This window comes from Branchiostoma lanceolatum, chromosome 13, assembly GCF_035083965.1.
Source record: "Branchiostoma lanceolatum isolate klBraLanc5 chromosome 13, klBraLanc5.hap2, whole genome shotgun sequence".
NCBI classification, from domain to species: Eukaryota; Metazoa; Chordata; class Leptocardii; order Amphioxiformes; family Branchiostomatidae; genus Branchiostoma; species Branchiostoma lanceolatum.
This window is the reverse complement of record NC_089734.1, coordinates 5,989,771-6,001,810: the sequence shown is the minus strand read 5'-3', so window position 1 is coordinate 6,001,810 and position 12,040 is coordinate 5,989,771. Positions and strand designations below refer to the sequence as shown.

The 12,040-nt window shown below is 42.3% G+C and overlaps 1 protein-coding gene and 1 long non-coding RNA gene across 2 annotated transcripts; both read left to right on the top strand.

Moving 5' to 3' along the window:
* Nucleotides 1-139: 139 nt before the first annotated feature.
* LOC136447398 (uncharacterized) lies at nt 140-2,008 on the top strand. The gene is made up of 2 exons (XR_010757717.1): nt 140-294; nt 798-2,008. It is a non-coding gene; the product is annotated as an uncharacterized lncRNA (long non-coding RNA).
* Nucleotides 2,009-4,140: 2,132 nt separating this feature from the next.
* On the top strand, nt 4,141-11,952 carry LOC136447396 (polypeptide N-acetylgalactosaminyltransferase 1-like). The gene is made up of 12 exons (XM_066446294.1): nt 4,141-5,684; nt 6,081-6,247; nt 6,871-6,978; nt 7,303-7,450; nt 7,875-7,991; nt 8,329-8,446; nt 8,603-8,712; nt 8,991-9,102; nt 9,372-9,470; nt 10,274-10,366; nt 10,807-10,941; nt 11,209-11,952. The coding sequence occupies exons 1-12, from the start codon at nt 4,606-4,608 to the stop codon at nt 11,359-11,361; spliced, it is 2,439 nt and encodes an 812-aa protein (XP_066302391.1). The 5' UTR covers nt 4,141-4,605; the 3' UTR covers nt 11,362-11,952.
* The last annotated feature ends 88 nt before the right edge of the window (nt 11,953-12,040 follow it).

The following is a 12,040-nucleotide window of genomic DNA, read 5'->3' as shown; positions in this document are numbered from 1 at the left end:
GATGAGTCCTGGAAATGATTAGATTTTGAGCCCCGTAGTGGCTTGTTACGGTACTACATCGGAACCTACTGTTTTGATATCTTGTTCATTAATTCGTTCGTTCGTTCATTCATTCAATGAAACAAGGCTCATATCCCACTCCAGTCTTTTCTGTACAACTGGGAGAACCATCTGCGACACGAGGAGCTGTGCCTGGTACCGTACTTCCCCCCGCCGGAAGAGGGCAGACCCGCAGAGCTTCACATTGACTGGTGCGAGGGACAGGACGAGAAGCTGATTTGGAAACACACTAGGGTAAGGATAGCTTGTTGTTTTTAATGCAATCTAGAGGGGCCGTTTTAGAAGTTTGATTTAGGAAAATCTTTTAACAAGACATTTGGATAAATCTACATAATCCTTCATTGTATGTACTAGTCACTCGCTCGCTTTCTTAGTCACTCACTCACTCACTCACTCTCTCACTCACTCCCTCACTCACTCACTCACTCACTCACTCACTCACTCGCTCGCTCACTCGCTCACTCACTCACTCACTCACTCACTCACTCACTTATTCAAAGGGTTTGTGATTTCTGAATGTAATTTTTAAAACACTGCAAGGCAAAGACAATTGTTCTGGTTTACATGGTTGGTTCTTGATAACACAACATGAAAATGACCACGTCTGACACAAATGTAATACGTATTTCTATATCATATCTATATTTTGGTTTATTTTCATATTTCTGAAGTGACTTTGTTTCTAATATGTTCATACTGCATTAATATTTATATCATATATTTCCATATCTCTACAGAAAGGAAAAATTATGCACGTCCAGACGTCATTATGTCTTGACGTCACCGACGACAAGAGGAGGCCGATCCTTACGGAATGCAGGAAGACATCGAGAACTCAAAGATGGAAATTCCTAAAATACTTCGACAAAGACGGAAACGAGATCTTAGAAAACCCCAGATAATTTGCTTCGTTCCATTCTTCCTCCCTTCAGAGAGTTGTAGTGCCAAGTGGAACCTAGGGCAGCAAGTTTCCTCGCTGTTTCAGTAGCAGGGTATACTTTTACAGGGAGGGGTTGCTAGCCCTTTCCTTTGACGTGCTCAAAGCACCTCCATTTTATGCCCCTTCCGAAAGACGTGTGCAGCCCCAACCGAGATGTCCTGACCCAGGAGTAAATCGGGGTCTCCCAGTTACTAACTAATAAGAACCAGGAGCTCAACTGTGGGGCTGCTACCAGTTGAGCTATAAGGAAATCCCCAGAAAATGTACTACATACTATTAGATAACACAGACATGTTCTGAAGTCAACCAAGTGCCAAAATATCTAATCTCCAAGCAGATGGTAGGACTGACGTTTGTAACTTACCTATAGCTAGCTACCTAGTCCCTTGACCTCCAGTCGTTGGGGTGGGGGAGGTAGACATGAAGATAGAGAGTTGTCTCCAGGCTCGTCCGTCTGTCGCTGCAGTTAGCCTTTGAAACAGGTTTAGGGATGTTCACTTAGTAATGTTGTCATGCCAGGATTTTGCAGCAGACGCGGAGAGCGTAAAATGTACTAATTTTGTCTAGCAACATCTGCTTGGAGATCATTAAATATATACGATAGTGCAATACATCAGAAGCTCTAGTTGGGTATGTATATGTACGTATTCGATATGCATCAGATCCTACAAATTTGTTCGATCGTCCGTCCGTTCGTTCGTTCGCAATCACGTACGTATTATAGATGTCAATGAATGAAATTATGACATCTGTCTTAGCAATATTTATAACAGAGAAAATGTACATATTACTGGTGTACCTTGCTATTCCCACCAGTTTCGACGTCACACTAAAATATTGTTCACGTCACTTTTGCTAGAACACTTGGACTATCTTCTTGCGAGAAACTTTACAGTCTGCCCATTCGGTCATTAAGGTGTTTGCTGCGGACACCTACATCGTTACTCTAATTTTTGTGGGTGGGCATTCTCATCAGATCTTTTATCATAAAAACTAAGGGTGGTATAATTTTTTAGGTCTCCTTGTGAGAATCTATACACGATGTTGTCCCCAGTCTGTCATCAAGGTTGTTTGCCAAGGACACACCTAAGCCAATTCAATAGCGCTGTTTTGCACCTTCTCACCAGATCAGTTATCATAAGAGCTACAGGTGGTAATGGTTTTCTCTGTCTCCTTGTGAGAAACTTCACATGATGTCACCCTCATTCTGCCATTACGGTTGTTTGCCAAGGACGCACCTAGCCAACTCCAGAGTTATTTTGGACCTACTCATCAGATAGGTTATCATAAAATCTACAGGTGCTAATGGATTTCTGTATCCTTGTGAGAAACTACACACGGTGTCGCCAGTCTATCATCAACGTTGTTACCACGGATACGCTAACGTCTGACGTCTGTAAGTTAATTGCCGTGGACGTTCTCATCAGACCAGGTATCATAAAAGCTACAGGTGGGATAGTTTAAAAAGACGGCCGGAGATTGAAACAGCAAATTGATCGGGGATATTTCCTTCCCGCTGAGCATCAACACTACTCACACACGTCACTCGTCGCCACATGAAGGCTGGCTGGCGTTTTCTAAGACGATGACTAATAACATTCTCAACGGACCGGTAATAGGAAAAGCTCCGGAAAGATCCGTCATGCGTCAAAAAAAACTAAATTTAGATCAACTAAGTGAGTCCAACCGGCCAAGTTGTGACAAGCTTTAGAAATTCAAGAACACAGATATGGCTTGGTAACGTTACATACAGTAGACGGGCCTACTTATGCCAAGGTACACAGGGCACTTCCGCGGATGTCCGATTTCATTAATTTGGCATACATAAGTGTTTCTAGTAAAACCATATCTAACGCTACAAGTCTGTCTAGAGAAAAAAAAAACATTCAAATGTAGCGAAACGACTTCGGCCATGTAGCGAAGCAACTTCTGCCATGTATTGAACCGACTGTAATGGACTGACAATGTAGTAAAACAAACGGTTACAGCACTTTTCCTTGTTGTTTCAGTAACCGGGTAAGAATATACAGGGAGGGGTTGCTAGCCTTTCCCCCCTTAATGTACTACAGACACCCTCTCGAATATGGAGCCCCCATGTTACGTCCCTTCCGAATGAAGCAGGTGCAGCCCCAACCGAGATATCCTGACCCCGGGTTGAGTCACGGGATTTCCTAGTTAGTATCTAACTGGATCAAGTGCCCTGGACACAAGACTAGTAATGTTCCAGGGGGAGGGGGTCGTCTATCTGTACAACTAATGAAGATATACACGGTACTTCTGTTACGGCAAAGACTACCAAAGGGACTATAGTGCAATTGATAGTGTATCAAAGAGTAATAGAGTTTTGAGACCTATTGTATTTTGAATGATGCGTAAAAAGATGTCTGTGTTTAAGAGACTGGAGAGTTGATTTAGAAACTTATTTTGGACTTTATTGTAATGTTGTGAACTTTCATTTGCAAAGCAGTCATTCATGTTGGCTTGAGTATACTACTAGTACTAGTACACCATACAGTCAGAAAATCTGTAAGATTCGTAGGACATATTCTTTTTGTTGCACACTTACGTACTGTTGCATAGCTATGTTAGCTAAGATTGTGAATCCAAAATATGCCACGTTTTCTTCTTAATTAAGTTTCTATTGATAAGGGAGTATCACCTAGAAATGCACTATCCCTTCCTGTTCGGCAGGCGGCGCTAATGAGCAGTAGTTAGATTTATAAACGTGTTCAACAGCTCAGACATATCTTTGGAATAAAACGTGACCCTAGAACGAGCTGTCTCTCTGTTTAATCGGATAGTATAAAGCAAACAAATGCTGAATGGACCCCACTTGGTATACGTATCAAGAGCCCCTTGACTAACACTTGACCAGTAACGGCTGACATCCCGCTCAAGTAGGTACCGAACACAAGTGGAAACGATATTGCAGTCATGTGACATACGAAAAACAAAACGGATTGGTTGATAAAGCTTATAATTATAGACGGTCGCATTTTGATAACAGTTACAGGTAAACGTTGGTGAAGATTTTTTTGTCAGTTACAGGTATATTTTCATAACAAAGAAATAAAGTAGATAATTTTGCGAGGAAGATTTTTTTTACGTTACGCCTCTGTAATAATAACCAAGCTAAGAGTACACGTGTGTGTGTGTAAGCGGACTGTGTGTAAGAACGTAACGTTACTCAGTTGGGACTGACACGTGGCTGCCTGGCCCACCCATGCATGGTGTAGCACCTCTACGTGAGTTAAGCACCTCTTCAACATCACAAGCCTGACTGGTACTCACATTCATACCTCTAGCGCAGGTCGCATCCGGGTGGCCAGACTATCTTATTCAATGAAAAACCTTTCGCGAACTTGGATTCTTGGTTTTCATTATGGTTATTTCAAGCCATGAGGTTTAATGATTTAAACCTCCTTGTTTCAAGAGATTCGTAGCTTGACTACTATTCTTGTGGTGGAAGATATTCGGGTGTTCATACAAAACTCCCCAACGTGGATCAACAAGATGACAGGACGCTCAATGCAGGTTGTATTCAACGTTCCAGTTAATGTGGATTCTTGATACGTCGAAGAAGGTACGCAAAGCAAGACAACACCATGGCTCTACTTGTGAGAAAACGGACAGTTGTGGTGATACTGCTCACGTCCATGGTGTGGGTGTTCATGGACATATTTATCTTCATGAGAAACAGCGACTTCGTCAAAATGTCTGATTCGGAGAGGCTGAAGGAAAAGGTGAGAGGATATGCCGTGGGAAAAAACACTGTGCTGCCACCGGAAGGGAAGGAGGGGATTCGAGACGTGTACCACACGGAAGCGGCCCTACACACCCAGCACCTTCAAGTACAGACTTTGAAAGAACAAATATTCCCGCCCAATCTTGAACTCGAATCCAAAAGGAGTGTCCACCAAGATTATATGGTAACGGCTGAGGATGATGGGCGATACAACGACAACGCGTACCCACTTATATTTGACGAGTTTCAACTGGAAACGGAAGATAGGTCTGAAGAAAATAATGACCTTGAAATGACACTTGTTGAAACGACAAGTGACGTCATCACCCATGATGCTCCAGCCAATATGGCGGATCAAGAATGGGAAGATGAGGAGACAATTGCATACGATCAAGTTGATGAACTCAGAAAGGCATACAGGAGTGTTACCATATCGGAGCTTTTGTACAACACTCCCTCGCCCTGGGTAGCATCGACCCGCGAAACCGTTTACGATGACGTTCTAACTACAAAACTTCCGACGAAGCATACAATGGAAAACTCTCATCCTGGAAACGTCGGACAGCAGAATGTACAGCTACTAGTGAAAACATCACCAAATGTTACAAAATCTATACCATCTACGACAAAAAAGGCAAAATTTGTGAACTTTCTAGCTCGCTTGCCTTCCGTGCTAAAAAAGGCGGCCCCGGGACCGTATGGCAACCAGTATGACCCGGCAGAGATAGAAGAAAACATCCCTAAACACACGGTGCTGTCGCTGAACTCCGTGACGATACCCAAACCTCCCCGTAGCCCGGGGGAGGCAGGGAGGCCCGTCAGGACGAAGAGGGAAGACGACGCCATGGTGAGGAGCATGTTTGCGGAGGCGTCTTTCAACGTGTTCGTCAGCAACCTCATTTCAGTGGAGAGGACCATCCCTGATAACAGGCCAACCAAGTAAGGGGTTTCTTGATTAGTTTTAGATTTTTAATTACCTGTAAGGGCTCACCTGATTGGACAACGTAGGTTCACTTTCATTTTGTAAAATGAGTGCAAAATGTGATTACAATTTAGCCCCCCCTTGATTCAAAATATTTTGAAAAGACCCTGCTCCCATATTGTTTACTATTGTTGAAAACTTTACAATATTTACAAACTGTCAGTTTTTTTATGTGAAGTGCATGTGAAGTGCTTTTTACGCTGTCAACACAACTATTTGTCGTTATTAACAATTATGACTGGATATAAAACTACTTTGCATACTATGCATACTTTTAAAGTCAGAGAAATAACTTTATAACGAAACCTTGCTACAGCTGAATACACCATGTAATATTTTGTTTTAACATTCAGATGCCGCACGAATAAGGTAGCAGACGACCTGCCGCAGACGTCCATCATCATCACGTTCTGTGAGGAGACGTGGTCCACCCTCATCCGCACCCTCCACAGCATCATCAACCGGTCACCGCCGCGTCTCGTCAGGGAGATCATCCTGGTGGACGACTTCAGTAAAAGAGGTACGTAAATTGTATCCTAACTTTCTTACCTGTTCATTTCTTCCAAGTGAAGAAAGAGGTACGTAAAAGGGATCCGTGAATAGTTTCATCAGGTCGGTTAGTCAATGAATAAAAAGTCTATAGAGCTATTTGTACACAAATATATATTTTTTATTCAGCCGACGTTTCAGTGAACGTCTCTCAATTTGCTCAGGGCAATTCTAACTGGTTCACATTGCACTGCAGCAATAGGTGTCGCTGCTTACAAATGCGGTTCCAATACTGTATGATATATCTATATCTATAATATTATGATATATGTAAATACTTTACTTTTGGCACCACATCTGTAAGCAGCGACACATATAGCTGCAGTGCAAAGTGAAGCAGTCAGAACATCTCCTAACACAGAAGTAATTTGTATGTCAAGGGTAAAAAAAGTCCAATTGAAAGATTTTTTATACTGCGAAACAACACGACCAGAGCCTAAGTTTCATATAATGCTACCATTATGAATGAGGTCACGATCGTGATAGCCAACAATGACACGCCTTATTCTGAATGATAATAATGTTATTAGTAATTTATCAATTAGATCTTTAATCAGTTCTCTTATCTGTCGCCATACATACATACATACACAGAACACTTGAAGGGGAAGCTGGACGGATACATCAAGAGGTTCCCACAGATCAGGATCATGCGCACTACGAAGCGGGAGGGTCTCATAAGAGCCCGGATGTTGGGAGCAGGTGAGACTCAAGTTCTAAGGGTACCCCCATTTTCGTTGCTACAAAATGTATCGACCATATCTTTACATTGCATTCCTCAGAATGACCTTTAGTTATAATTGCGAACACACAAACACACAAACACACACACAGACAAAAACATTAGCCCATCGAAGGGGAAACCTCCTATACCGAGGTAACAAACATTGTTTTGTAACATCGTTGCGTGTAATTTATACTTTATTTCGTCAAAAAGCGTGTATTTGCGGACTAGATCAATCGCAACATGTCGTATTATAGTAAAAATCACTACATTTTTTGTGCCTTTGTACTTCATGTTTGTAGCCGCCGCTAGTGGAGAGGTCCTGACGTTCCTAGACTCTCATATTGAGTGTAACGTGGGCTGGTTGGAACCCCTACTGGACAGGATCCGGCAGAACAGAACCAACGTGGTGTGTCCCGTCATAGACGCCATAGACGACAGATCCTTTGCGTGAGTCTTTGTTTTTCGTTCCTGTTCTTAGTCAAGAAGTGCTTCTTGCGATCGCGTCACTAGTTCAAGATTTAAACATGATTTTTGCAAACCAGACAACATAGACACATTACTTAGCAGAGACTAAGAGCAACGCAACGTATACAGGTGCTCTTTTTTTTCAAATGCTCATATTCAAAAAGTGTGCAGTTCCTATTTGTTGTTGTTCTCTGTTGCTATAAACGGCGGTCGTCCCTCGGCTACACAACTCCCTTGGCTACACAACTCCCTTGGCTACACAACTCCCTTGCGGCATTAGAGAACCTTGCCCCCCTTCCCAATATATACGCCGCCGTTATAGGAAGTCTGCGAAGGAGGCTAGTTAAAACTTTGCTCAAAATGCATATAAACATTCGATATGATCAACGGAAACTGTAAATTTCAGGTACCTCGAGGCGCAGACTCTGCGCGGAGGCATGGACTGGAAGGAGCTGAAGTTCGAGTGGAGATCCATTCCGTCTTTCCAAGCATTGGGCAGGAAGGATCCGAGTTGGCCAATCATGTAAGTACAACCTTTTTGGCAACTCCTCTGGGGTCTGGGCTAATACTATACAATACGTCCGTTTGCCAAGAATCTGTAACCTGGTGCCATCCGATTACTACCGGTGCCGCTCGCTACCTTTAATTTTTTCAGAGCAGCTTGTGTAGGACCCCCGGTAGTATATGGTTGGCTCAAAGAATTTGAGGAAAACTTCATCAATCTAGCTTTAGAACTTTTTTTCTTTTTGAATGAGAGTATGCATTACGCCTGATTGCGGACGACTAGAGATTTGATACAATATGAGCTTGTTTTAAAGTCCGAAATATTATCATTCTTTTTTATTCTTTTTAATTTTCAGATCTCCTACCATGGCCGGCGGATTGTTTTCTATAGAGAGGAGCTACTTTTACGAGCTTGGCGCCTACGATCCGGAACTATTTATCTGGGGCGGCGAGAATATAGAAATCTCATTCAAGGTGATATATGTAAACAACAAGGTTGATTCCTCAGCTTTGAACTTACAACTTCAAACTTCAATTTGTAACGTTTTCGTTGTCTTCAGGATCATTAGCAGTTCATATTTCTGTACTTACTTGTCAAGACAAAGGTAACAATGTACTATTTTCTTGCAGATTTGGATGTGTGGAGGCCGGCTCGAGATCTTACCCTGTTCTCGCGTGGGTCACGTGTTCAGAAAGAGCCAACCGTACATCTTCCCAGGCGGTGCTTTTGAAGTTTTCAGGTAACTTGTATTTTGATTAATCATCGTTTGATCCTATTGATAATAAAAATAAGTGTATACTGTGATATTTTTGTAAATGCAGAAATGTTCGCGGTTTTCGCGGTAAGCTGTAGCCCTACTATTGTTTCAAACGCGAACTTAAAACCACAGCGAGCACTCCATTTTCTCCCTACCGCCAAATTAAAATCACTTGAACATAAATGCATTTACAGTATTTTAAAAAATCTATTGTTTTAGAGACTAAGCTTTTAAACATTTTCCGTGATGTACATGAAAAGCCACAACACCAGACGAGTCGCCGAAGTCTGGCTTGAAGACAGGTACAAGAAGATTTTCTACGCCCTGATGCCCGAGGCTTTACACATCGACTACGGGAACATCACTGAACAGGTATGGCACAGAAGTGTCACATTGCGACTTACATGATAACTACACAAACCTCGGTCAGGAACTACAGTTACGCTAAAGAAATCATATAGCCTAGACACTGTACTGTCCTTTGAATTTACCTACCGACTTTGTTTACAAACGAATCATGGAAGTACCTACGTGTACAAAAATCTGAATTGATGACAGATTCTTTTAACAATACTTCTCAACTATTTTTCCACTCTGCAATTTTGTGTTCTTTGTACTGAAATTTAGAGATTGTATTTCAGCTGGAGTTCCGACGTAAGTGTCGCCCCTTCAAGTGGTACTTAGAGAACATCTATCCCGACCTCGGGGTGCCGCAAATCAACCTACAGGCTGTCGGGGAGGTACAGAAACACCACACTTTACACTTCGTAGTGTTATCATTGATGATGATTGATCAGAAAATTATGGAGTGCGTGGTATTTGTGTCATATATAGTGTTGTATATATCTTCCAAGTTCCAACATAAATGACCATTTTCACTAGAGATTTGCAAAGTGGAATGGAAACATACTTTTGAAGGAACTGCACTTGTAGAACAAGAGTTCGAAGATCTCATGCGCCCGGAGAGTTGCTTGTATGTTCCGAAAGTTTTAGTCATAGTTCATTGATTATACAAATAATGTTTTAACATTACATGTGCCCATTAATTCCCCCCTGCAACGTGACTAGCATATGGAAAACGTACATGTGTGTATAGCACCGATTTCACTGACAAACATACAGTAACAATACACCCCCCTGAATTAGTAGCTTCTTCCATTAGCCCCATGACCTGGATTGTCACGACTTGTTCTAGTACCTCTTAAACCCTACTCCCTTTCACTCACGAAAGTCTGACTTTGCAATGACCCCATTTCCCACTCACTCACTCACTCACTCACTCACTCACTCACTCACTCACTCACTCACTCACTCACTCACTAACTCACTCTCTCATTCACTCACTGTCTCTCTCACTCACTTCCTGCCTTTCTACTTACAGTGTATTTGATAACTACGGACACACAACAACACAAACAAATAGACCAAAAACAATACCTCTGTTTTGAAGATTGTAATATGTACGTACCGTGTACCAGAAGATTCAAAGCTTGCTGTTTACCGCATGTGTTTCCTGTTTATTTATTGATCTATTTTTTTAAAGATCCGGAACCTGGGCCAGCATGACGTTTGTGTGGATACGTTAGGCGGTGCACAGTTGGGCCTGTGGCCATGTCATGGGCAGGGCGAGCACCAGGTACAACAACTTCACATACTTGTTTACTCTGTTTGTTTGTTTGTATTGCATACACTGTAAAACACCTCATGGCGGAACACACCAGGTTTGTATTGAGGAATACAAGCTACATATTTGGATAGATTTGTGATTTGTGACACTTTTCGATAAATTTGGCGTTTGGTTTTTGTCTTTTACGTGCTCGAGGTGTGGCTGTGCTCAAACACGGGACCCCCATTTAAGGTCCCATCCGAGGGACGTCCCTAACTGAAGCTAGGTTCTCACTTTCACTTGCATTAAGTGAGGAAATTCGACATTTTTTAGAAATAAGAATATTCGTAATGTTTCCTGCTAATATAATGGTGGTATTTTTTCATCATTTTGTATGTTCATTTTAACAATTAGGCAATCGAATTGTGTATTTTTCTTCATTTCTAATGTGCATTTGTCTCTTCACGCAGAGTTTTAGCCTGGACAAGAGCGGGGTTCTGAAGTCCGGGACGCTGTGTGTCATACGGGAGGTCGGGAAGGAGGGAGAGGTTCTGTCGGTGGGACTGTGTAAAAAGGAAAATGTCCTGAAGTTCCAACACCAGAAGGTACCGTGTCTGTTTGATACTACATATGATACACTCAGTTTTATCATGAATCTGACTGGACATCATAACGTATATGCACACGCATGCACACCCACACACAGAGGGGGGTGGGGGCACCGACAGACAGAGATATATACATTTACGGACACACACACACACACACACACACACACACACAGAGAGAGAGAGAGAGAGAGAGAGACAGACATTCACAAGCACACGTATGTACTATCTCTCTCTTATTTTTTCTTCCTTTCCTTCTTTCAGGAGAAGGAGTTAAAAGAAATTGGAGACGAGCCTCATGTCTTGACCGGACGCTGTCTGGATATGAAATTTGGTGCTGGAGTACAAAAGTTCCTCAAACTTACCCCCTGCGACGGTGGCAAGTTTCAACATTGGAAATTCGGCCTGTACCTGTGACGACCTCTAGCGAGATTGATTAGAACTGCAGCAAATTGTTTGTTGGCTAGAATTTTGTTGATCATAATAGTGCGTCAAATACAGAGCGTCGAATGGCTAAGCTAGTGGGCACAATTAATTCAAGATATCGAAAGTTCACAGGTTCGATTCCTGGCGTTCCTGGCTATAAAGACATTGTGTCCTTGGGAAAGGCACTCAACTCGACTTAACTCGCCCCACTAAGGTGTATGACTGGGTACCTGACTTCGGTTGGGGAGGTAAAAGGCGGTGGAAGGTGTGGGCTCTACCTTCCAATACCGTGTCCTAGACACAGTGGATAACAATCCACTGCCCCTACGGCCTCAAAATGCCATAGGATTACCTTTACCTTTGCTTTAATCAAACAGTCGTTTCCTTACAAATGTAATAGTTTTGTCATTTTTATGTAAGACAATACGCTAAAAATCCTCCCCTGTCTAGTTTTGTTCCGCCTTTTCGTCATAGAATTACTTTGTATATTGTTTGTTTCTGATAAGTTTTGTTTGTTCCCCCTGGCAAGGTGTTCATATAGTACGTGTATGGTCCTTAAACAATAAACCTGGTGTAACCGGCTATTACAAGGTATGGTCATCATCATCATCATCGTTATGTTTCATACTCTTAACAAGTTGGAGCATACAGCATTTCAGTCATTTCCGCT

Coding starts and splice junctions, on each gene's coding strand:
- LOC136447396 (XM_066446294.1), top strand. CDS start 4,606: ATGGCTCTACTTGTGAGAAAACGGACAGTTGTGGTGATACTGCTCACG. Junction 5,685..6,080: donor CCTGATAACAGGCCAACCAA/GTAAGGGGTTTC, acceptor TTTAACATTCAG/ATGCCGCACGAATAAGGTAG. Junction 6,248..6,870: donor GGACGACTTCAGTAAAAGAG/GTACGTAAATTG, acceptor ATACATACACAG/AACACTTGAAGGGGAAGCTG.